The 22,000-nt window shown below is 39.9% G+C and overlaps 3 protein-coding genes across 3 annotated transcripts; 1 reads left to right on the top strand and 2 right to left on the bottom strand.

Annotated features, from left to right (window-relative positions):
• Positions 1-11: 11 nt before the first annotated feature.
• On the bottom strand, positions 12-1,996 carry gtf3ab (general transcription factor IIIA, b). The gene is made up of 9 exons (XM_082545627.1): positions 1,779-1,996; positions 1,572-1,666; positions 1,375-1,471; positions 1,212-1,300; positions 1,061-1,134; positions 907-987; positions 594-826; positions 318-371; positions 12-224 (listed from the first exon to the last, which is right to left on the bottom strand). Exons 1-9 carry the CDS (start codon positions 1,890-1,892, stop codon positions 96-98), a joined length of 966 nt encoding a protein of 321 aa, XP_082401753.1. The 5' UTR covers positions 1,893-1,996; the 3' UTR covers positions 12-95.
• Positions 1,997-9,788: 7,792 nt separating this feature from the next.
• On the bottom strand, positions 9,789-12,139 carry rpl21 (ribosomal protein L21). Its single transcript, XM_082547696.1, has 6 exons — positions 12,025-12,139; positions 11,205-11,283; positions 11,055-11,116; positions 10,690-10,802; positions 10,073-10,223; positions 9,789-9,914 (listed from the first exon to the last, which is right to left on the bottom strand). Exons 2-6 carry the CDS (start codon positions 11,269-11,271, stop codon positions 9,825-9,827), a joined length of 483 nt encoding a protein of 160 aa, XP_082403822.1. The 5' UTR covers positions 11,272-11,283; positions 12,025-12,139; the 3' UTR covers positions 9,789-9,824.
• Positions 12,140-13,381: 1,242 nt separating this feature from the next.
• Positions 13,382-21,679, top strand: usp12a (ubiquitin specific peptidase 12a). Its single transcript, XM_082547691.1, has 9 exons — positions 13,382-13,763; positions 14,748-14,828; positions 14,906-15,119; positions 16,447-16,682; positions 16,918-16,994; positions 17,469-17,552; positions 17,645-17,842; positions 20,615-20,693; positions 20,785-21,679. The coding sequence occupies exons 1-9, from the start codon at positions 13,716-13,718 to the stop codon at positions 20,884-20,886; spliced, it is 1,119 nt and encodes a 372-aa protein (XP_082403817.1). The 5' UTR covers positions 13,382-13,715; the 3' UTR covers positions 20,887-21,679.
• Positions 21,680-22,000: the final 321 nt, after the last annotated feature.

Genomic DNA, 22,000 nt, shown 5'->3' with positions numbered 1-22,000 from the left:
TGCTGCAGTAAGTGCATTGATGAGGCTTTTATTCAAACAAAAACAGAAATGTGATGTTTCATCATTAAAGAACACATCCAGATCTTAACGCAGCCTCAAGGTCTGTTATTCTCCAGAGTTGTGCTGTGTAGCTTTGCAGCAAGCTCGTTGGCCTCCGCTTGATTGGCTGCAGCTGCCGGTCCGGCCCGCTGTGCCATGGGCAGATTCTTTTTAGGATGCAGTTTCTGGAAGAGGAGTAAAGAACCAATGCTGTAACATATTCAAGGACAAAGTGGGGAAAAGCCATCACCCCAAATCCATTTTAAGGTCAATAGTACCTTAAGCTTTTTCTTTGCTGGGTCATGCACCACTCCATGTCGCCACAGGCTTTCCTAATTAACAGCAAAGCAAGGAGAAAATAATTTAGTTTCTGGATTGGGGAAGAAAAAGAAAAAGCCCTGCCATATATAATGAAGGTTACAGGAAGTTGGTCATCACTGAAAACAATGTAGTCTGAGAAAAATCTCAGTTTGTCAACCACGTCATCACCATTGTTGGACAACACTGGCTTGAAAGTTATACATTTTATTCTATACACTGAAGTGCAGGTTCACCTTCATGGCAAAGCTCTTGTTACAGCCAGGAACAGCACAGCTGAAGGGCTTCTTCCCCTCATGGTCTCCCAGAACATGGCTCTCCAAGTTGAAGCGGCGAGTGAACTTTTTCTCACAACCTTCTTTGGGGCACGGAAACATTCTCTTTTCCCCGGAGTGGACGCGAAGCTCATGCAGGCGCAAGAACCAGAAGTTGCTGAACAGCTTGTTGCACTGTCCACACAGCACCTTGTCTGAGACCAGAGGAGTAGTTAGCGTTTTACAGCTGGCATGAGTCACATGGCATCAGTGCTTCCTAGAGTTTCATTTATACCTTTGTGTTCTTTTCTGTGCTTCAGATAATTTGACCAAGTTTTTCCCTGAAAAGGACACCCTTCAGTCTCACAAGGGTAGCCTGCCGCAGAAAGACGAAGGTTTGACTTGAGCACACGCTTTAAGAGAAATTCACTGCTCTGGTACCAACTTACCTTCATGTATTTTCTCATGATGCTTCAGTTTTTTAAGAGTGAGAAATTCTCTCGTGCATCCAGTCAAGGAACAACTTGAAAAGAAATAAGAGGTTAAATTTGAAATGGTCAAATACATGGAAAAAAACAAGTCCTTGCATCAGCCACTCACTGAAAAGGCAGACTCTCTTGGTGCTCACACTGATGAGCTTTCAGCTGGTTCCTCTTGTTAAATTCCTTTTCACAGCCCTGATGATCACACTGAAAAAGCAGCAGAATTCAACAAATATAACGAAATCACAGGACAACTTAAAAGAAAATAAGCCTAGCCATACTTGAAATCTCTTTTCCTGTTGCTGATGGACTCGGGCCATGTGGTTCTTCAGGCTGGCGTTCCTGACAAAGGCCTCGGAGCAACCATCAGCCGGACACCTGGAGAGCAAAGAAGGTAACTGTTCAGAGCAATCAAGTCCTTTTTGTTTTGTTTTTTTAACCTAATGACTTGACATTTAGGCACAAACTGCTTGCTTACTTGTGTGGCTTTTCCCCACTGTGACTGAGCTCATGTCTGGTGAGTTGGTAGCGGGTGCAGAAGCTCTTGTCACAGCTCTCACAGGAGAATGGTTTCTAAGATTTAACATAAGGCCAGGGAGCACTTAGCAGCCATTCAATCCGCCGCATTCAATTCTCACATCAGCTATTTATTGTTTCATGCTTCTAGCATTTCTGAGCCACTTACCAATCCTGTGTGTTTGCAAAGGTGAGCATCAAGCCTCCACGGTTTACTGAATGTAGCTTTACAATCAAAAAATGAGCAAACATAAGTTTTTTGACTTTGCAACCTCTCCCCCATCTTAAATGAGAGATGTCAGGTGTGGCCAAGGAGTAAACTTTTGTTTTCTGTTCGTCGGTGCAGGACACTGAGTGACCTACTTCCACCACATCTCGTGTATTTAATTTATATGATTGGAATGTACCAATTGAGGCAAAAGGGGGTGTCGTGCCTCAAAGAAATGATAAAATGTTAAGCATTCTGTACTCACCTACATTTACGGGTTACTTAATTTAGCATGTAAGATGCAAGAAAATGATTTAGACCCAATGATACTCAAACATTATAAAAGTCCAAGAGTCTTTCCTCTACAATGATTGATACAGGCTTTAAAAATGTCACCCGCAGTCCTTGCAGTAGGTTTCTCTATCAGCTGATCTGCTGTGTGGCACACAGCCCCAGAGAGAGGCGACTGCCTGTCTCCATTAATCACACACACACATTGAATTTACTCCACTAATCTTACTCTTATCAACCCTCCAATAAGGCTCTGTGATTGGTGTGATTTATGGTTGTCTGAAATATTTCTTCAGTGAGCTCCTTTGTAAGCAGCACACCTGAAACTAAATCAAATCACCTTTGAAAAGAAGACATTAGTGCATATATATATATATATATATATATATATATATATATATATATATATATATATATATATATATATATATATATATATATATATATATATATATATATATATATATATATATATATATATATATATATATATATACATATATATATATGTACATATATATATATGTATATATATATATGTACATATACATATATGTACATATATACATATGTATATATATATACATATACACATGTATATATGTATATGTACATATACATATATACATGTGTATATGTATATATGTATATATGTATATATGTATATATATATATATATATATATATATATATATGTATGTATGTATATATATATATATGTATATATATATATATATATATATATATATATATATATATATATATATATATATATATATATACATATATACATATATATACATATATATATATATATATACATATATACATATATATACATGTATATATGTATATGTACATATACATATATGTATATATGTACATATATACATATGTATATATACATATGTATATAAATATGTATTCAATAAAATTAGTCACACTTTAATTTTAAAAATATTTTTAACATATGAATTTCTCATTTTGGTGTTTTAAGTGTTAGCATTTGTAAAAACATGTAACTTAAGTCGTGTGTGTGTGTGTGTGTATGTATGTATGTATATATATATACAGTATTGCTAAATTCAATTCAATTTCTTTATTGTCCCACAAGGGGAAATTAGTTTAGCTGCAGGAGGATAAAAATAAACAGAACAATACTATAAAATAATAATAACAATAATAATGATAGAAAGTTCAAGGACAATTATTTGCCATTAAGGAGACAATACGCAGTAGGGATAAAAGAGACCTGGAGTCTTTTAGTCCTCCTCGGAGGTACTCTAAAACGGCGGCCGGAAGGCAACAACTCAAACTCACTGTGAAGTGGATGGTTCACACAATTAATAATAGAATGAGCCTTTCTAAGCACATTTCTATTGTAAATGGCCAAAAGTTCATCTTGCCAGCGCCCTGAAATTTTGCTAGCAGTCTTTACCGGAAGTCCCAACCAAATTATACAGCAGTATCCAAATAGTATAGAGACACTATATCAACAAACTGTACTTAATAAACCCAGGATGTTTGATATTTTATAAATCCAGTGTTGCAATAGAACAAAAGTGTTCTTTCACACATTTTTAAGACTTAAATAAATTGAGCCCAAATTTTAAGGCTTTAAAAAAAATCATTCACTGACAATCCAGTGACATTATCTGCTTGTCTAAACATTACAGATCGCCCTGTGGGCCCATGCCGTGCTCTCATGTGAAACCTTTGACTGATTTTTGTGAATAAGGCCTATTGAGAGCCTGTTGGGCGTTACCTCAATGCCCTCCCACGCTTCAGGCAAGCATGCTGGGGTCAGTTGACACTGTTATCAATGTCCCCCTCTTTTCTTCCGGCTCCTCCCCCGACTACCAACACCACCGCCACCTGTGCTGTCAGGGACGGAATCAATACAGCTGGCCCAATACCTACATGTATGGCCGTGCCTACACCTGTCTCTGATAACCACACAGACTCTCACCCCACCTATCACACCCACAGATACTGCATGTTTGACCTGCAGTGGGATTTTCTTGTGCTTTTGTAAGCCCTTCAGGCCTATCCCAAACACTCCGTCACACCCACACTTGCATCACATTCTCAGATATTAGTCTCACAATCTCCGAAGGTCTTTTTTTCCAACCAAGAACAGGGAGAATAAGAGGAATGATGAGGCCTCAGATGGGAATAAGATCACAATGAAAACCGCCAGTTCACCCATATGGCAAAAATACATATCCTTTGTTGGTTTTCACTGGAATTTCACATGGGCTCCTCACAGCACAGCAACTAAAGTAGCTAACTCAGTTATTTCAGAACTCTGGGCTAAAGCAGAAGGTTGAAGTAACTGTAGCTAACTTTCATATTTACATAAGATTTTTAAGCAAGTTTAAAAATGTTACAGATAAGTAGAAAAAATAGTTACAAAAAATAAATAAATAAAGCTGCTGGAACATGAAATACCCCTAACATCAACATTTCAGCGGCAATACAGTCTACTGCACATATAGTTGAATATTCTCTTATGAATCTTTTGTACATTTACTCAATCGCAATCATGAAAATGGAAGAACTCCTTAATTTTTCCTTAGCTACCTGTTTTTGATTTATTTATTTTTTGAGAAGCAGCATAGAGCACATGCAAGGAGGATCTACCCATCGCTGAATCTGTTAGGAAATACCCTGAATCATCAGGGTGAATCCAAATAAAAGCCAACAACACACAGAAAGGTGCCCTTTAAAAAAAAAAGACTGCAGTGCTACAAATAACTAAGTGTGCCCCGTGACTCAGGAGCTTGTAGAATCACAGTTAGCAGCAACAACTTCACGGCTTTTCTTCTGTATTACTTTATCCTGTCTCTCACGTCGCCATTGTGGAATGTTGTCTTTTTTTTCAGGTCCCGCCACAGCATTTCAATCAGGTTGATGTCTGGACTTTGACTGGGTCATTGAAACATCTTGATTCTTTTCTTTTTCAGCCACTCTGTTTTAGATTTGCTGTTTTGCTTGGGATCATTGTGCTTTAAGTTTTTTATTTTTATTCTTTAACTATTAAACAGATGTGGGTCCAAAACAAGTTCAAATCATGACCCCTCCACCACTGTGCTCACAGCTGGTATGAAGTGTTCGTGCTGACGTGCTGTTTGACTTTCTCCAAATGTGGTGCTGTGCATTACAGTTAAACATCTCCACTTTGGTCTTGTCTGTATAAAACACTTAAGAAGTCTTTGTGGTTTGTTTAGATGTGGCTATGCAAACTTAATCTTGTTAAGCATGTTCTTTTAGCTATTAGAGGCTCCCTCCTGGCAACCGTTCCAAACAAGCCATGCTCGTTCAGTGTTTTTCTAAATGTGCTGTCATGAACTTTAACATTTGTCCTCTTCTGGGAAGACTGGAAATCATGGCAAATGTTGAAAAACAAGTGGAACGATGGATTTCAGATTGTTTGGAAATGGCCTTATAACAGCTACCAGATTGATGGGCAGCAACAGCTGTTTTCCAAAATCATTCCAGATGTTTTTCTTGGCATTGTACTGACACGCACCTGAATGCTCCACACCAACAAACTAGTAAAACTTCATCTGTTTTTCTAGAGCCAGTCACACTTAGTAAGTGCTACTTATCCTCTCAATTCCCATTGAAGCAGTAACGGTGTGTTTTGTTTATTACAATTGTTTCTCTTTTGATTTTTTTCCAGTACTTCCCTTCAGTTACAGCTACCACTTTTCAGAGAATAAATCACAATGGGAATAGAGCTTATTGGGACATTTTTACTTTTTTTGAGAGATTTCAAACCCTGGGCAGATTAACCAAATAAATCTCAAAGATAATACTAACTCTGTGTTATTCAGGTAAAGTGGGAAAGCAGATACTTGTGAAATGTCATATCTGCATATCTTGCCATGTAAGTTCTCCGCATAAAACTCTTGTCTGTGTCCATGACCAACTATCTGCTGTTTGTGTGTGTGTATGTGTGTGTGTGGTTAATATGTAACGTCCTGGGTCGATACAGCTGCTCCGAGCTGCTGGCTGAGCTGACAGACTCAATCTGTGTGTGTCAAATGTGTGATTAAGGAGTTCATAGTGCTCCGCGGCTTTTATCCACAGGCCTCGTCTTTCTGCCCTCCTCCCTCTCGCTTGCTTTCTCTCTCCTATTTACACTCTGTTTCCTCAATCAGTAACTTCTATGAGTCAGGGCCACACATGACACTCCGTGTGTCTGTGAGAACAAGCACACACACACAGGCTCTGTATGTGAGGTGAAAATCACAGAATGAAATAGAAGCGGACAGCCAAAAAATCACAGACATCCCTCTTTGGTTAGTGACCACAAAGTCTTATTGAATTTGTTCTGTCAGCTTTTGCATCATCTCCTTGGCTGAGAATAAAAAAACACCCAAAAGCATGAATCTGATTCATAAAAACCTGGGGTGGCCTTTGTCAGAGGACCAATATTTAATTTTTAATTCAAATGTTCAGCCGATATCTGCATAGATGCCATTTCTCTTATCTAGACACTCCAAGTCAATTCCAGACCTTTCCAATCAATACCAAAGGCTTTGGCTGCCAGCCTGCTTATTGACTGATTACATTTTGTTTTTCAGGTTGTTGGACACGTATTACAATGGCCTGATAACATCCATGCATGAATATCATGACCTCAGGTCTGCAGGGTTATGGATAGGCAGAAATGAGCCTTTTAGAAGTATACACTTTATTTACAAATTCTTCTACAAGTATTTTTTCTCTTTTTAAAAAAAATACAAACTCGGATAATACAACTACAGAAGTAATTTTTTTTTTAAGTCCCTTGAGCTCATTCCTCCTTGCGGGCGATATCTCTGTAAACTGGTCCTAATTTGTGTAAATATTAGGTAGAGCACTGAGGTGGGATGAGATAACCTATTTGTCACGTAACCAGCCAGCCATTCAGCCTCCACTGATTAAACAGCCCACATCAAGCGGTCCACACACAGGTACACAAACACTTACATAGGCATGACCCTGTGTACACATTCTTGTATTCAGCCGGGCAGGTGGGGGGTCATATATCAGCTGCCAAACAGTGAAACTTTATGATTGTTTAAAATATCCTTATTTTTATGAAACACATAACTTAACATACAATGTGGGGGAAAAAAGTTTTCATGTGACTTTATGCAGTCCTGTCACAATCTAAGTGCACTTTTCCAACAAAGTTGCTTCTGAAGGAGCCACAAGACTTCTGGAACAATGTCCTTTGAGCAGATGAGACCGAATTGGAGATGTTTGGCCATAATGCTGATAACATAATGCTGGTAGCTTATCAGCACAAACACCTCATACCGACTGTCAAGCATGGTGGTGGAGGGGTGATGCTTTGGGCTTCCACCCACAGGACCTAATCCAGTGTTTTACCCTGACTCTGAATTATTGTTCCACATCAAGGCCATCGGTCCCGCAGCTAAAGCTGGGTCGAGACCGATTCATGCAACTCATAGGTACGCCAGCAAATCTACAATAAAATGGCTGAAAATTAAGAATCAAGATGTTGTAATGGCCCAAAGTCCAGCCCGGATATTGCAAAACATAAATATATGGTATTCTGAATCTTTTAAGTGAAGTTTAAATTTATTGATTTGGCTTGTTAGTAATTAATCTAATAATACAAAAAAAAAAATCTTCCTCACAGGTCAATACTTTAGATTTGAGATGAATTCAACAGATAACATCATAATTATGAACTCCCTGTAGATTCATCCAAGTGTTTTAGAATCTAGTATTATCTAATATAATATTGAAAATGTTATATCCTGCTTTATTTCATTTTTACTTGTGTAAAAAGACTTCATTGGCTTCCCACAGGAACAAATATAGTAACTATTGTTAGAGTATCATCTTGTTAATAGATGCTAAGAATTTAAATTGCTATTCAAAGGCTTCTAAACCACAGATTTTATCTATTAAATGAGTAATAAGACAAAAAAAAATTACTAAAGTCTAAATTATAAATGAATGAAAACTTAAAATGCCCTAGTGCAGAGGTAGGCAGGGGACATCCTAATTATAACATATAACCATGATGTTTGGAGTATGTTTGAGGGAACTGTTGAATCATGTTCTGTGTACACCTAAGGTAAAGTCGTGGATAATACTTCCCCTGGTGACAGTCTCTCACATTCACCAAATATGATACATCAGCACACTTTAGTTCATCTGTCCAGCCACACGCTTGATGCCTTCAGGCTGAGCTCAGCACACACCCTGGTGCACACTGCCACCTACTGTCTAAACAGTAGAAACCCAGCTACCTGACTGAGACCTGATATGCATTTTCATTTGCCTGCTCGATCTAACTTGCACACACCTAATCACCATTTTTATTTTTTAATTCTCCCAGGGAACTCTCGGGCTTCATTTTCTCCCCTTTGATGATATTTAATGAGTGATACATGCATTCTGTTTCTGTATCACTAAATTAAACTGCAAGATTCAAAGCTGTTTTGTTTCATTTAATAAACACGTGGCAACAATTTAGACTCTGAAACCGAGGCTTGCTTTCACGCTTTGCAGGAGTGAATGGGTCTGTAGTGACAAACCAGTGAATGATAAATAACATAATAATAATATATCATAAATAATTAGATAAGTGGTAAATATAATTTAAAAAACAACACTATAGATTAACTGATAGCTGAAAATGTCATTATTTGCTCATTTTTTATACAGAAATGCTCAGCATTCTGAGTTCACCTTTTCAAACCAAAAGTTGCTTTTTTTTTTTAAAGGTCTGGAGTGTTAACGTAGTGTTGGTGTTGCCAGACACTGTAATTGAGCAATCGTTATGACAATAAATTTAGCTCTTAAAAACCTCCAGAAAACTGAGCTTTTCTCTGTTGTATAATCAGTGCCATCGCTTTTTCTCATTTAAAGTCATTCCCCCTTTTATCAATGCCCTTCCACTCATCAGGGAAACAGCTACCCACAGAGCAAGAAGTGGGGCGGCAACCCTTTACAGGTTGCTGCCCTGTTACAGAGCCAATCATTTACACTCACATATGGACAATTTAGAATTACCAATAAACCTAACCCCACTAGTGCATTTCTTTGGACTGTGGGAGAAAACCAGCATACCCAGAGAGAACCCACCAAACATGGGGAGAACATGAAAACTCCACACAGAAAATCCCCGGACAGATGGTGGAGTCAAACCCTGCTCATAGGACCTTCTTGCGGTGACACAACAGTGCTACCCTGCACCCCTTTTTATACAAATTGTAATTTATTACTTTTGTTTGGCATTACTGAGAAGATATGGACACACATGATCCAGAACAGGGGAAGTTTGTCTGGTTTTCACAGATCTAACTGAGATAGTGTACAAATCCAGACATACAGCTTTCTTCAGAAAGCAAGTTTACGATATTTAAGATTATTCTCACTATTGCATTTGGGTGTAAACGCCCATATTGTCCTTACCCTCCTGTGTACTCACAGGGGAAATGTAAACTAGTAGAAACCTGTCAGCTACAGCTGTGCAGATGTGAAATGCTTGTGACATGTGTGCCAGTCACTCTCAGTTCGCCGGTGAAATGAAATTCTCTTTATTTCATTTAGAGCAATCAAAGGAGGAGAATCATCACTGAGTGATGGCTCATCATGACACAGAAATACATGATCAAATGTGTGAACAGATGACACAACTGCAAGGAGTGTGTGTACAAATATCTTTTATTTTAATCAAGCACTTTACGCCATGAACTCGTATGGGATGGGCTCCAGCAGCTGTGGCTCATTTCTCTTAGTGGTGACAAAGTGAGCCTCACGAGGAGGAGCAGGCTGAGGAGACAGGAAAATGAATACAATGAAGCACAAAAATACTCCTTTAATAAATCTAATTATATTCAAATTACACATCTGGGTGGTCTTTTTACTTTTTGAATATTTCAGGCTTTAACAATTCTCTATTCACGTGTTACAATAAACTCGGCTCATACCTGGCGCTTCAGTTCCACCCAGGTGCCCTTCTGCTTGGCCTCCAGCTTCTTGCGCTCATTTTCCTTAACGCGCTGCAGGAAGCTGTCCCTGCTCTTTGAGTGCTTCACGTGCTCAATACGCACATTAATCCTCTTGGCCAGGATCTTGCCTCTGTGAGTGTGAACAATTTCAATTAACAGTTTATAAAAAAAAAAAGAAACTGGGCAATGGTAACGTTTCCTTTAATTGTGTTGTGAAAATGGTCTTTCAATGTCTAAATGTCTCCTGCATAAAATCCCAGGTCAACACAGAGGAAGGTATGCTGGGATTCTTAAGGATGAAATGCTTTCCCCCACATGAATGGCCACCATGGACAGAACGGTTCATGGTAGCAAAGTGAAGATGGGGTCATCTTTCCTCTCACTAGGTAAAGTGCATGAGCCAACACACACCAGTGAGAGCAGACAATAATGATCACATAGTTGGAATCAAGACTTAACCCGGCCATGCCAAGTTGATCAACAGTTTCTCTGATTAGTTATTAGATTCTTTTATTTGTAGACGTTCTAAGTCATCTGGTGTGTGCTAGCTCAAAGTGCACAAATCTAAACATCCAAAAATAAAGGATCTTACTTACTTGACCTGCTTGTTGACAATGATGCCGACAGCATGTTGGGTTACATTGTAGATGCGTCCTGTCTTGCCGTGGTAGCATTTATGAGGCATACCTTTCTGAACGGTTCCTGTGCCCTGAAACAAAATCATAATAGTTTTATCAGTTGCATTTCTACAAACCACTTGTCAAATTCTTTCTCATGGGGAGTAGCTGCTCAACATGTGATGCTTTTATTTAAATTAGGTCTGATTTGAATTAGGCACACTTGGTCATTAAAACACATTTTAAGACATGCACATTTCCCAAAGCACTTTATAAAGAACTCAGCACATTTACTTCATAATCACTGGGGTGTCTCAGTCAGGTAGTGCTTTGATCTTGCTTACCTTGATGTCAACAATGTCTCCCTTCTTGTAGATACGCATGTAAGTGGACAGAGGGATTGGGCCTGTGAAAGAGAGAGAAGGAAAGACACGTTACAGACTTTATACACACACTTGTGAGCAGTTTACCTGCACTTCAAACTTGGGACTCACCATGCTTGCGGAATGGCCTGCTGAACATGTACCTGGTCCCCCTCCTCTTGCCTCTGGTGTTCGTCATGATGCCTGATTACTGAGAGAAAACACTTAGATTAGACACACGTAAGTGTGACCATTGCCTACTAATGTAAACACGTAATTTTAGCAGGTGTGTAATAATATAAGTCAATAAAGGAGTTTATTTACATCTAACTGCGCCAGATGATGGGAAATTAGACCGACTGTCACTTAGAGAAAACATTGTTTTCAACATTGTAACATAAACACGTGGAAGTTCATATTCGTCACATGACTACAAACCTGCTGAATGAGCTCTTTCTACACAAACAGCCGATAAATAAAATACACGACCCCAAATATCCCTCACTTTTCAACAACAGAGGTGCATTAGCCTACAAAACTACTATACATAGCCAGCGCATCACGAAACATGGCAATGCACAGCCTAGCAGGGACAATTCAGTCCGCTATACTGAGCGGTAACTAACATTTTAGAGCCACGTCATGAAAAACGCTTTAATGAAAATGTAAAATATCGGTGTTTCGTGTCTTTCAGTAGGAATAAAAGGGTTTCGGAGGGAGCAAAAAAACTGCTTCTATTAAACGCTCCTCTGCCTGGCAGGCCCACATGGAGAGCCACGCTACTGAACCGGAGGGCTGTAAACGGAGAAAACTACTCCCAGTGACGCATTTTCAACCATTAACAACACCGTGGCGCATGAGGGAACAACTGCGGTGGATATATAAGTGAAACTGTGCATGTAAGAAGGGATAATATAGATGAAAATCGACTTTTAAACAGAGAACATCTTACCCCCGGTCTCTACAAGATGGCGGGTACGGCGGAAAGAGAGAGCAATGGCCCCGAAACTCCGCCTTGTGAAGCTGATTCAGGAAGCCCGTGAGATTGCCTGAACGAAAAAACGACCGAGAGAGAGCAGCGGTAACGCCTAGGTTGAAGACGAATGAAGAAGTCTTGGTTTTGTAGTACATGGATGGCAATTGTCAGACTTTCACATTTATGAAGTGCTGAATAATACAATAATATAATACAACAAAAAAACACTTTCCAGACGCTCAAGTAGACATCATCAGGTTGGCTCTGTGGACAAATATGATATTTCCTGATTATATTTTACTATAAGCCTAGATAGTTTTTAAAACGCATGATATTGTTTCCGTGTTTATTCTATAAGTCTAGTTTTAAATTTTATTTCACCTAAATAAAATATTTTCCAAATGAAACATTCATTTGGAAAATATTTTCCAAATGAATGTTTAACTTTAGTTAGCTATAGTAACATTGGTGGAAACACTACAAAATGGGTTTTAGAATTTAGAATAGAATTCAACTTTATTGTCATTGCACATGCACAGGTACAGGGCAACGAAATGCAGTTTGCATCCATCCAGAAGTGCTTTAGTGATATAGATATATTACAATATATATTAGCAATAATATAGATATGTGAATATATTACAGAAATGGGTCTATTATGGTATGTTATAATGTACACGGTATGAAGTATGTTGTGTTTTGGGGCATATTTTAGGACTGTGGTATATTTTTAATATTAAAATACAAAAATCCAAATTTTCCTAGTACTGAACAATGTTTCATTAATTTTTTAAAATTATTTTAGCCAAATTTTTTAATTCATAACCTGAAATGCCTATATAGGTTAAAATAACAAATGTAAAAATAGATCTGTATTGTGTTCATTAGCAGGGTGGATCAGTGAAACTAACTTTATATAGATAATATCATCTTTTTCACGTTCTTTCATTGTAGGGATGTTTAACTACACATCTATCTATCTATCTATTGAACTGATTGAATTTAGTTGATACCCTCCTTCCTCTAATTTTCACATTTTGAAAAGCCATCAGTGTGCAAGACTGAACCCCTTTGCGGGCCTGTTCAGGTCCCAGAATTATATGTTTGACACGTCTGTCATATGTGTTTTCTCGCAAATTTATTATTTGTTCCGGTAATTTTAACGCTAGGTATTTACTTAATTAAATTTGATTAAATTTTGTCCTAGAATGGCAGTCTTAAAATAAATTATTTGAAAAAAGAAAAAATGAACATAGAAGAACAGTTGTGTGCAACGCAATGAGGACTTACTCAATGGCTCTGGATGCAATGTAAGCATGCGCAACACTTGACTTCAGTCAACCTTTAATTTCTTCAGTGACATGGGCCTCAACAACACGTCACGTGATATTGCTTGATTTTTATTTGCCAGATAACTGCATCTGAGTAGGCATCGAAGAAATGTCATAATGTGTGGATACAATAGCCACAAGCTTTTTTATATACGCTGTATTGAAGCTACTCACTTCCGTGATTAAAGCTAAAACGGAAGCACCCGACAGAGAACGCTCTCGCGTTCTTGAGCAATTGGACCTTCCGTCGCGAGCTCCGCAGAATCTACCCTCACGAGGGGAGCCAGCCCAGTCTTGTCAGCGCGCTGCGGTGTGGTGGAAGATGGCGCTAGCCGAATGGAAATCCTAATGACAGTCTCCAAATTTGCCTCTTTTTGTACCATGGTAAGTGCGCGGCAGTCTCATACTGTTATTAGTCAGACTATAGGGTGGTACGGAAACCGCGGCTGCGCTGCTATTGGCGTTTTAAGCCGTGGAATTAGAAATGAAAGCAGTAAATTTTGCTGCCAGTGCTAGCCAAGCAGTTTTTCGTCTATAGCCCAGCCAAGCAAGCAGCCACCCACCGCCTTCTCCGCTCCCCGCTTTTTGTTAACGACAGTTGACGGGCACACGGGAATGCTTGCTGCTTTATTACTCATAGCTTGACGACTTATTTGGTTAACATTTCTCACAGCTTCCCCGGTGACAGTGCACCTGCTGCACCTGTGATTTACAGCTAACTAGCTAACGTGAAGGTAACTAAAGCTAAACCAGTGTTTCTGCTTGCCAGCAACTGAAACACAGCTGGATAATGGGTGACTTCCGAGGATTAATCTGCGGTATGTGACGGGAAAACAATGAGGAGAACAGACAAGTTGTCGTGGGAATCTGCCAGATAATATTAACGCGGGCAATGACGACATTGTTTAACATTAGCTGCGCAGTTGTGGACCCATTCCAGGTCCAGATCTACTCTGCACAGTTTGTTGCTGTCTGCACGGCGCGTCCTAGCCTTTCACCCGTACTAAATAATACCAAAGGGATACATATGCAGCCACCGAGTCATCGTAAACTTCAGAAACCTTTGAAATTGAACGTTTTCTGTTCTGAAACATGCAGTTTTGATCAGTTTTGCTTCTCTTGTTGACTTGAGTTGTGTCTAAGAACAGTTAAGGAATTATGACTCCTGGCAAAAAAAGGTTTAATATGAAAAAAGCTGGTCTTGGAGCTTTAAGCACCCACTGTTTTTTTCCATTTATAGCAGCATACATGACCTTGAAAATGTGAAGCTAAGACAGGATTTGCATTGGGATTCGGATGCAGTGTTGAAGAAAATTATCTGTCTTGTTTGAGGACAGTAAAATATTTGTCTGTCTGCTGTGTTTACAGGGCGCCAATGCCTCTGCTCTGGAGAAAGAGATTGGATCTGAGCAGTTTCCAGTCAATGAGCACTACTTTGGTCTGGTCAATGTAAGTGAGCAGTAACACTACCTGTGTTGCATCTGTACCTGACAAGTGCTCATATTGGGTTTTCCTCTTGTTTGTAGTTTGGAAACACTTGCTATTGCAACTCAGTGCTGCAGGCTCTGTACTTCTGCCGGCCTTTTCGGGAGAAGATCTTGGCGTACCGGAGTCAGCCTCGACGGAAGGAGAACCTGCTTACCTGTCTGGCTGATCTGTTTCACAGCATTGCCAATCAGAAAAGGAAAGTGGGAGTCATACCACCCAAGAAGTTTATCACACGACTGCGCAAAGAGAATGGTGAGAGGAACTGATCCAGACAGGGAGATTGGTGGAACAAAAAAAGACATTGCAGAGAGTGAAACTATAATTTGCTGACCTGCAGAGACAGCAAGTAGGGCTGGGCGATATGGCCTAAAATCCATATCACAGTATAATTTGAAGCATGTGCGGTAACGATATATATTGCGATATATTCTTTCCTTCTGTATAACGTATTTTACAAACTATAAGGCACACTTAAAATCCTTTAATTTTCTCAAAAATTGACAGTGTGCTTTATGTATGAATTGTGGTTGTGCTTACTGACCTCGAACAGATTTTATGTAGTAAAGGTGCACAGAAATCTGTCAAAAAATGTTTTAGTACGACTTTGGTAAGCTATGAAGCTGCACCGTTTGATGGACTGCCAGAGCATTACAGCTACCGTAGTCAGGAGCCTTGCAGAGTAATCTGGGTCCAAAACTCCGTCTGCTTCAGGTCCCAAAGTCAAAGGAACACTGCGGCATCACTGAGAGTTACAAACTGTCTAAATTCTTTCATCTTTAATAAAATGATCAGCGTTGCTGCTTTACCAGGTGTAACAATTAAGTTTAACATCCAGGCATCCATGAAAACAGAATTTATTACATTTAACAGAGTTAGAAGTTAACAGAAAGTTAGCTCGCTAGTTTCCACCTAAACATGATATAGCATGTTCTGACTGAGAGATGTCTGAAAAAATTCAAACGTACAGCTCTGCTATCACTTCCAACATAAATGAAGACAGAAAACTAAACAGCAGTGACTGAAGTTGGACTAGCTGGTATATAATGTTGTGCTACGTGATCGCTAGCTACACAGCTACGTTAGCATAACATTAGCACAGTGAAGCTCGAGGATGAACGCTAACTTTTTTCCACTCGATGAAAGTTAACGTGAGAGTTTCTGGTGGTTAGGGACAAATGCAATCACATGGCAGGATCCTAAAAACGGACCAAACTTCAGTCAGGAGAACAACTGAGATAATCCATCCATCCACAATAAGAGGTTAGTCATTAATATACTGCACCAACATGGGAATAGAGCAGCTGCGAGAGAATTCAACATTAATGTTGAAAGTGGAGGAAGCTCAGGTTTTGGCTTTCCCCATATTCCAAAAGTGCTTCTCTTTGCTATTACTGCCGCCCGGCATAATTTGCAGATGATGTTGTTTGTAGCTGCAATGCTTTCGACCAAAACAATATACCATTTATACCGCCCAACCCTGACAGCAAGACATCCTGTTGTTGTTGTTGTTGTTGTTGTTGCTTCTGAACTTGGAGAAACGCTAAAAATGCTGCTTTTTGTTGCGATTTTTATTCCTCAGAGCTCTTTGACAACTACATGCAGCAGGATGCTCACGAGTTCCTAAACTACCTGCTGAATACTATTGCTGATCTGCTTCAAGAAGAGAGGAAGCAGGAGAAGACAAACGGCCGCCTGGCCAATGGCACTTTGGACTCGCAGAACAACAACAGCAATGCCACACCTGCCCCCACTTGGGTCCATGAGATCTTCCAAGGCACTCTGACCAATGAGACGCGCTGCCTCACCTGTGAAACGGTGAGATTCTTCACTTCATTCTGACACATAAGGTGTCATATCATCTTAACAAGACGGTTGCTAAACAGATTTGTTCAATATGCTTGCAAGGATAAAGCTGCAGTGGCACCACAGAGCTTAGTTTTTGTGCAAACATTGTTTAACTTAAGGAATTAAAACCTAAGACCTGACCGTGTAGTTTAACAGTTATTCTAACCTTTACAAGTCTTTTTGTTTTTTGTTTTTTGTTTTTCAGATAAGCAGCAAAGATGAGGATTTTCTGGACCTCTCTGTTGATGTAGAACAGAATACCTCCATCACACACTGCCTCAGGTAAAGCAACACTGCTGCATCAGCAATTGAAGGAACAGGATTAGTAGCTCCGTGCAACGATTGTGAAAAATGACACCTATTTGATGGTTCCAGGCTCTTAAAAGATAGCATTTGCTGCCTGTTTTCTTCTTACACTTCGTTTCTTTGGGTTTTGGACTGTTGGTTAGACAAAACAAAGCCATCTGGAGACAACAGGCTGGGCTCCTGGAAACTGAAATGGATCATTTTCACTGTCTTTCGATTGAAAAGATCAAGTAACTGCAACCATTTTAGATCTTTCCTAACACATCTTGTTGAAGCCCACTTAAGTCAGACTGAAGTTATTATTAACATTTTTGTTACCGGCCATTTCATGTCAGAATAGCTCCTGCAAAAAGGCCTGTTATTAACTGGAAGTGAGTCACACCCTGCATTTTGTTGTATTTTTAAATGTGGAGTTAAAATTGACCGATTTTCTCTTTTGATTCCTCTCAGAGGTTTTAGTAACACAGAGACACTGTGCAGTGAGTACAAATACTACTGTGAAGAATGTAGAAGCAAGCAGGAGGCACACAAGAGGTCAGTGTATAGGTTCATTTTTAATGTATGATTTTGTTTGTGGTTGGACATTTATATCCAGCGTTGCACTCGTCATTGTTCTTTTAATGTAGGATGCGTGTAAAGAAGCTGCCGATGATCCTAGCTCTGCACCTGAAGCGCTTTAAATACATGGAGCAGCTGCAACGCTACACCAAGCTGTCCTATCGCGTCGTCTTCCCCCTGGAACTCCGCCTCTTCAACACCTCCGGGGACGCCACCAATCCTGAGAGGCTGTATGACTTGGTCGCCGTGGTGGTGCATTGTGGGAGGTGTGTATGTGAACACATAACCGGTATAGAGAGATAAACACTTAATTCTTTGTTTTAATAATAAAATACATTTGAACCCGTAGGCTCAAGAGTAAAGTTGCATTACATCTGAATCTCATAGGGCAACATGTAGACTCTTGTGCATGGGTGGTGCAGTGGTTAGCACAGTTACCTTAGTTTGAACCTTCCTGAGGCGCCTGTGGTGTTAGCTTGCTATGTGTTACTACCTTTCTTCTAGCTACTCCGGTTTCCTCCCATGGTCCAAAGGCGTGCATGTTAGTAGGTTAACTGCTGATTCTAATCTGGCTGTAGAAGTGGAAATGAGGTAGATAAAGTAGATATGACAAAGTTTAGCTCATTTAAGTTTCCATCAATGCTCAGCTGTGTTCTCCTTTATGTCTGTACTGCCTTTGACCCAGTGTCACTGGGAGTTAGTCTGTCAGTGTTTATTCAAGGTGTTTCACTGCTTTTCAGCAAGTGGATGCTGAAACAGAGTCCAGTTTTCCACAGCTGTTTTAGGAATAATAGATTACACTTGAGTTTTTCTGTCTCCTGTCGAACTAAATTCCAGGGATGAATTCGTAGCATGACATTGATGGTCAAGGCTAAAGCCGCTGATTAGTCACAGAAATAAAACCGACAATTATATCATGCATCAATTTCTCTCAATTTTTTGTAAATTGGTTAGTCCGTAAATGTAAAGAGAAAGTAAATATTTCCATTTAATGAACATTACTCACTATTGAGAATGAAGAATGACACTATCAAGTCATTCTTAATTGGGGGTTCACTTTTCTACTCCTTATTGCCTTCTTACTGGGTGCAAGTGAAATACTTCAGTGTTTACCTTTGACAGGTGAACTGCTCATGATGTTACAGAGATGAACCGTACCAAAAAAAAAAAAAACATCTGTCTTCCAAGTACAGTTTATATTGCCCTTTATCTCTTCCCAGAAAAGCAAAATAAACAGCAACTCTAAAATATATGGTAGTGGTCTGCCAGCTGTTCACCGCACATCCGCCACTTGTTTTTCCACCTGTCTGGACATACTTATATTTAGGGGTCATAAAATATCTTAACAGGCTTTTACTGCAAAACTTTCCAGGAACCTGAGTTGGTAGAAGCAACTGCATCAGCCACATAGTCTGCCAATCATTCTCTGTAATGGAAGCCCCAGGCTCTATCCCACTTTTCAGATTTCAGCACATTAGTTGCTAGATTTTACTTTTATGCATTATGCTCACCGAAACTTTGTCAAAGACCAGAAACAAGGTACACCAAGAGTCTTCCCCCAGCAAGTCAGCGTGCCCTCCTTACCACAAAAACTAACTAACAGACTAAAACCAGGAATACAGTGGGTGTGTGGATTCTCTGATTTCTTGTCCTCATCACTTGCTCTGTGACACAGCTAACATAAAAAACGGACCCCGTACCGTTTTTGAAAGATGCAACACGGGGAGCCACTTCTGAAATGCTCCATCAGCTCTGGTAGCTGCGATGTACCTATACCCAGAGTATTCCTGGGAAACTCTAACCCTCAATGTGATAAATCTTGGCCTCACAACCCACAGGACACTGTGTACTCCAATGTCCGCTCTCTGACAGGTCACAGCTGTTTCAGAGGCACAAAGGAGACCTAAACAATAACAATCAGGCTGACACTTTTAATAACTGGTCTCATAATGATGATTCAAAGCTTGCATCGTTAAGCTTGCCTGCTTAAACTCGGCAACATTAAGAAACATCAAATTATGATATGTTTTCTAACCCTTTCCTATCATTTCGTCAGGCTTATTGCATCATAAGAATAGAAAGTGTTACATCAAAGCTGCACAGGTGAAGCTGAGGTTAGTCGAGTTGGACAGAATTAATAACTGCTTTCGATTTCAGTTTTATACAAAAAAGGGCTTGAGGCGCTTCCTGGCATATTGTTGTACTTACCAGACTTGCTTGCAGTCGTGTTAACATTTTCATAATTAATAGTTAAAGCTTTGATTGTACCCGTCTTGGCACTTAGCAGTAGAGAAGTGTCTGAAAACCAAACAAATGCAGATGACTCACTTCAAGTGAAGAGTGTTGATTTATATTGAGTGTTTTATATACAGAGTGTTTTAATCCATTAGTGCTTATAAATTGGTAATGTAGAAGTCATTTCTTACCCTTTCTCTCGCATGCTACTGAATCTGTTGTATTATTACAAACCTCCACGTTGAGATGGTCACTGTTGATTTTAGACTTGTGCAGTGAATCTTTGCAGAGTATACAATGTAACTAACGTATGTAAGTGGTAGATGTACGCCATAGCCTCGATGTCCTCCATTGTTCTCTTGGGTTTGTGTTGCATACAAATTATGTCATTGGGCTTTCGGGCCACCTTTCTATGACAGCCCCACCCATATTAAAGTGGTACTCAGTCATAATGGGGAAAATGGCTCAAACTGAATGGACCTGAGTAAGTGCTTGTTGGGGGAAAAAACTCGAGTCGTTTTGGCAAATCTCCCTCCATCAGTTTGCTGACGTCTCTGTCCTCATATTGAGGTGATGATTGTTATTCTTACTGATTCATTCAAAAACTGCAGTGGAAAAGTAGCTGGAAATGCACAGGAAGAATTAACAGTACCGAACAGGCTAATCACGAGGTTTTGTTACATTTCCAGGGAGTTGGATGTCAGATTAGGGTGTAGTTTTAACACCGAAATATAAATCTCCTGTCAGGCTTAATGGTTAAAAGTGACTTTGCTGAGCTAATGTGCTGTTTTATTTCTCTTCAGTGGTCCAAACAGGGGTCACTACATTGCCATTGTGAAAAGTCACGACTTCTGGTTGCTGTTTGATGACGATATTGTAGAGGTGAGCGAGTTTATTTGAGTGTTTGTGTGATTTAGAGTTCACTGTAAGCCTCTATTTCTAAAGAAAATCATTCTCCATTTCTGTTCCACAGAAAATCGATGCACAGGCCATAGAAGAATTCTACGGTCTCACTTCTGAAATCTCCAAGAACTCTGAGTCGGGCTACATCCTCTTTTATCAGTCCAGAGACTAAATTTGGATCCTTGTGTGTTACTGCATAACCCAAGAGAAATGCTCTGTTTCCTCTCCGTGGACGGCGGCAGACTTTAAACGCACCACAGCAGCCTGCACGGTGTCATACCTGTCTGCACAGCTGTAATCCATACCTGTGCTTTTTACACACTCGGCAGTGCAGCTCAGCTGTGGAAATTCCCCATACGTACCAGCCTGACCCCGTCCTTCCTGCCCCTTCCACAGCCCCCCGCCCATGATCCGCTGCTGCTGCTGCTGCTGCTGCTGCTGCTCGGACAATAAGACGATACTGAATGCAAACTGTGTCAAGATTGTTTTTAAAAAAAGAAAAAGACTTTGAATGAGGGTTGTACAGATGTTTGTTGGTTGTATGAGTGGCGTTTTAGTTTTTGCTTTGGGTGTGGGTTGAATGGGTATTTAATAATTCATATGATGTAACATTGGCCTGGTGTCTTCACCCCCCACATTGTGACCTGGAACGTACTGAGAGAGGATCATGGATGTAAAGGAAGATCAATTGTTGGGGGGAGTGGGTGGGTGTCCCACATAGAGGACACACCAGGCTGTGTATTTCTACAGTGTACAGAATGGTATTTGTATAAATATTACAAGAAGATAAAATTATCATAGGAAAATGTTAGACCTTGAGAAGACGTATTAACACTATGGTGCACTTTTGATACCGTTTTGTAGGTGTTGGCAAGCTTAATGTGAGGGTTTGCTTGAAAAAAGGCCTGTTGTGAAGCGATCATTTTCTGTTTTAAAGAAAAAGAAATAAAGCCAGTAAGAATGAGGCTGGGTGTGCTCCCTTTTTCGAGTCCCACAGGTGCACACTGATGACTCATATGGGGGACTCAACATCGCCCCTTAGTGGTGTTACTTGGTATTCCAGCTTTCCCGCTACAACAGGAGCTATTTTTAATCCATTCAGGCCCAAAAAGACAGGTGCCTTTAAAGAAACGCGCACAGCCGTTGTTACCCCCTGCATGGTCAGTTAAGTGTAGTCAGGTGTATTCACCTCCCCACCCGATTCACTTCACACGAGGTGTCTCTGAGGCAGAGGTGCAAGGGGATGTGACAAAGAAGATGGAGGACAGCGGGAACGGGAGGAGGTT

This window comes from Aulonocara stuartgranti, assembly GCF_965226115.1.
Source record: "Aulonocara stuartgranti genome assembly, chromosome: 9".
NCBI classification, from domain to species: domain Eukaryota; kingdom Metazoa; phylum Chordata; class Actinopteri; order Cichliformes; family Cichlidae; genus Aulonocara; species Aulonocara stuartgranti.
This window is presented reverse-complemented; position numbering and strand designations above follow the sequence as displayed.

Bases quoted from the DNA above. Each gene is read 5' to 3' on its own strand.
- gtf3ab (XM_082545627.1), bottom strand. From the start codon at position 1,892: ATGGGGGAGAGGTTGCAAAGTCAAAAAACTTATGTTTGCTCATTTTTT. The intron at 1,301-1,374 runs GTATGGCTAGGC...CTGCTTTTTCAG, and splicing joins AACAGGAAAAGAGATTTCAA to TGTGATCATCAGGGCTGTGA. The intron at 827-906 runs GTATAAATGAAA...CTCTGGTCTCAG, and splicing joins GCACAGAAAAGAACACAAAG to ACAAGGTGCTGTGTGGACAG.
- rpl21 (XM_082547696.1), bottom strand. From the start codon at position 11,271: ATGACGAACACCAGAGGCAAGAGGAGGGGGACCAGGTACATGTTCAGC. The intron at 11,117-11,204 runs GTGAGTCCCAAG...TCTCTTTCACAG, and splicing joins CAGGCCATTCCGCAAGCATG to GCCCAATCCCTCTGTCCACT. The intron at 10,803-11,054 runs GTAAGCAAGATC...ATTTTGTTTCAG, and splicing joins GAGACATTGTTGACATCAAG to GGCACAGGAACCGTTCAGAA.
- usp12a (XM_082547691.1), top strand. From the start codon at position 13,716: ATGGAAATCCTAATGACAGTCTCCAAATTTGCCTCTTTTTGTACCATG. The intron at 13,764-14,747 runs GTAAGTGCGCGG...CTGTGTTTACAG, and splicing joins TTGCCTCTTTTTGTACCATG to GGCGCCAATGCCTCTGCTCT. The intron at 16,683-16,917 runs GTGAGATTCTTC...TTTGTTTTTCAG, and splicing joins GCTGCCTCACCTGTGAAACG to ATAAGCAGCAAAGATGAGGA.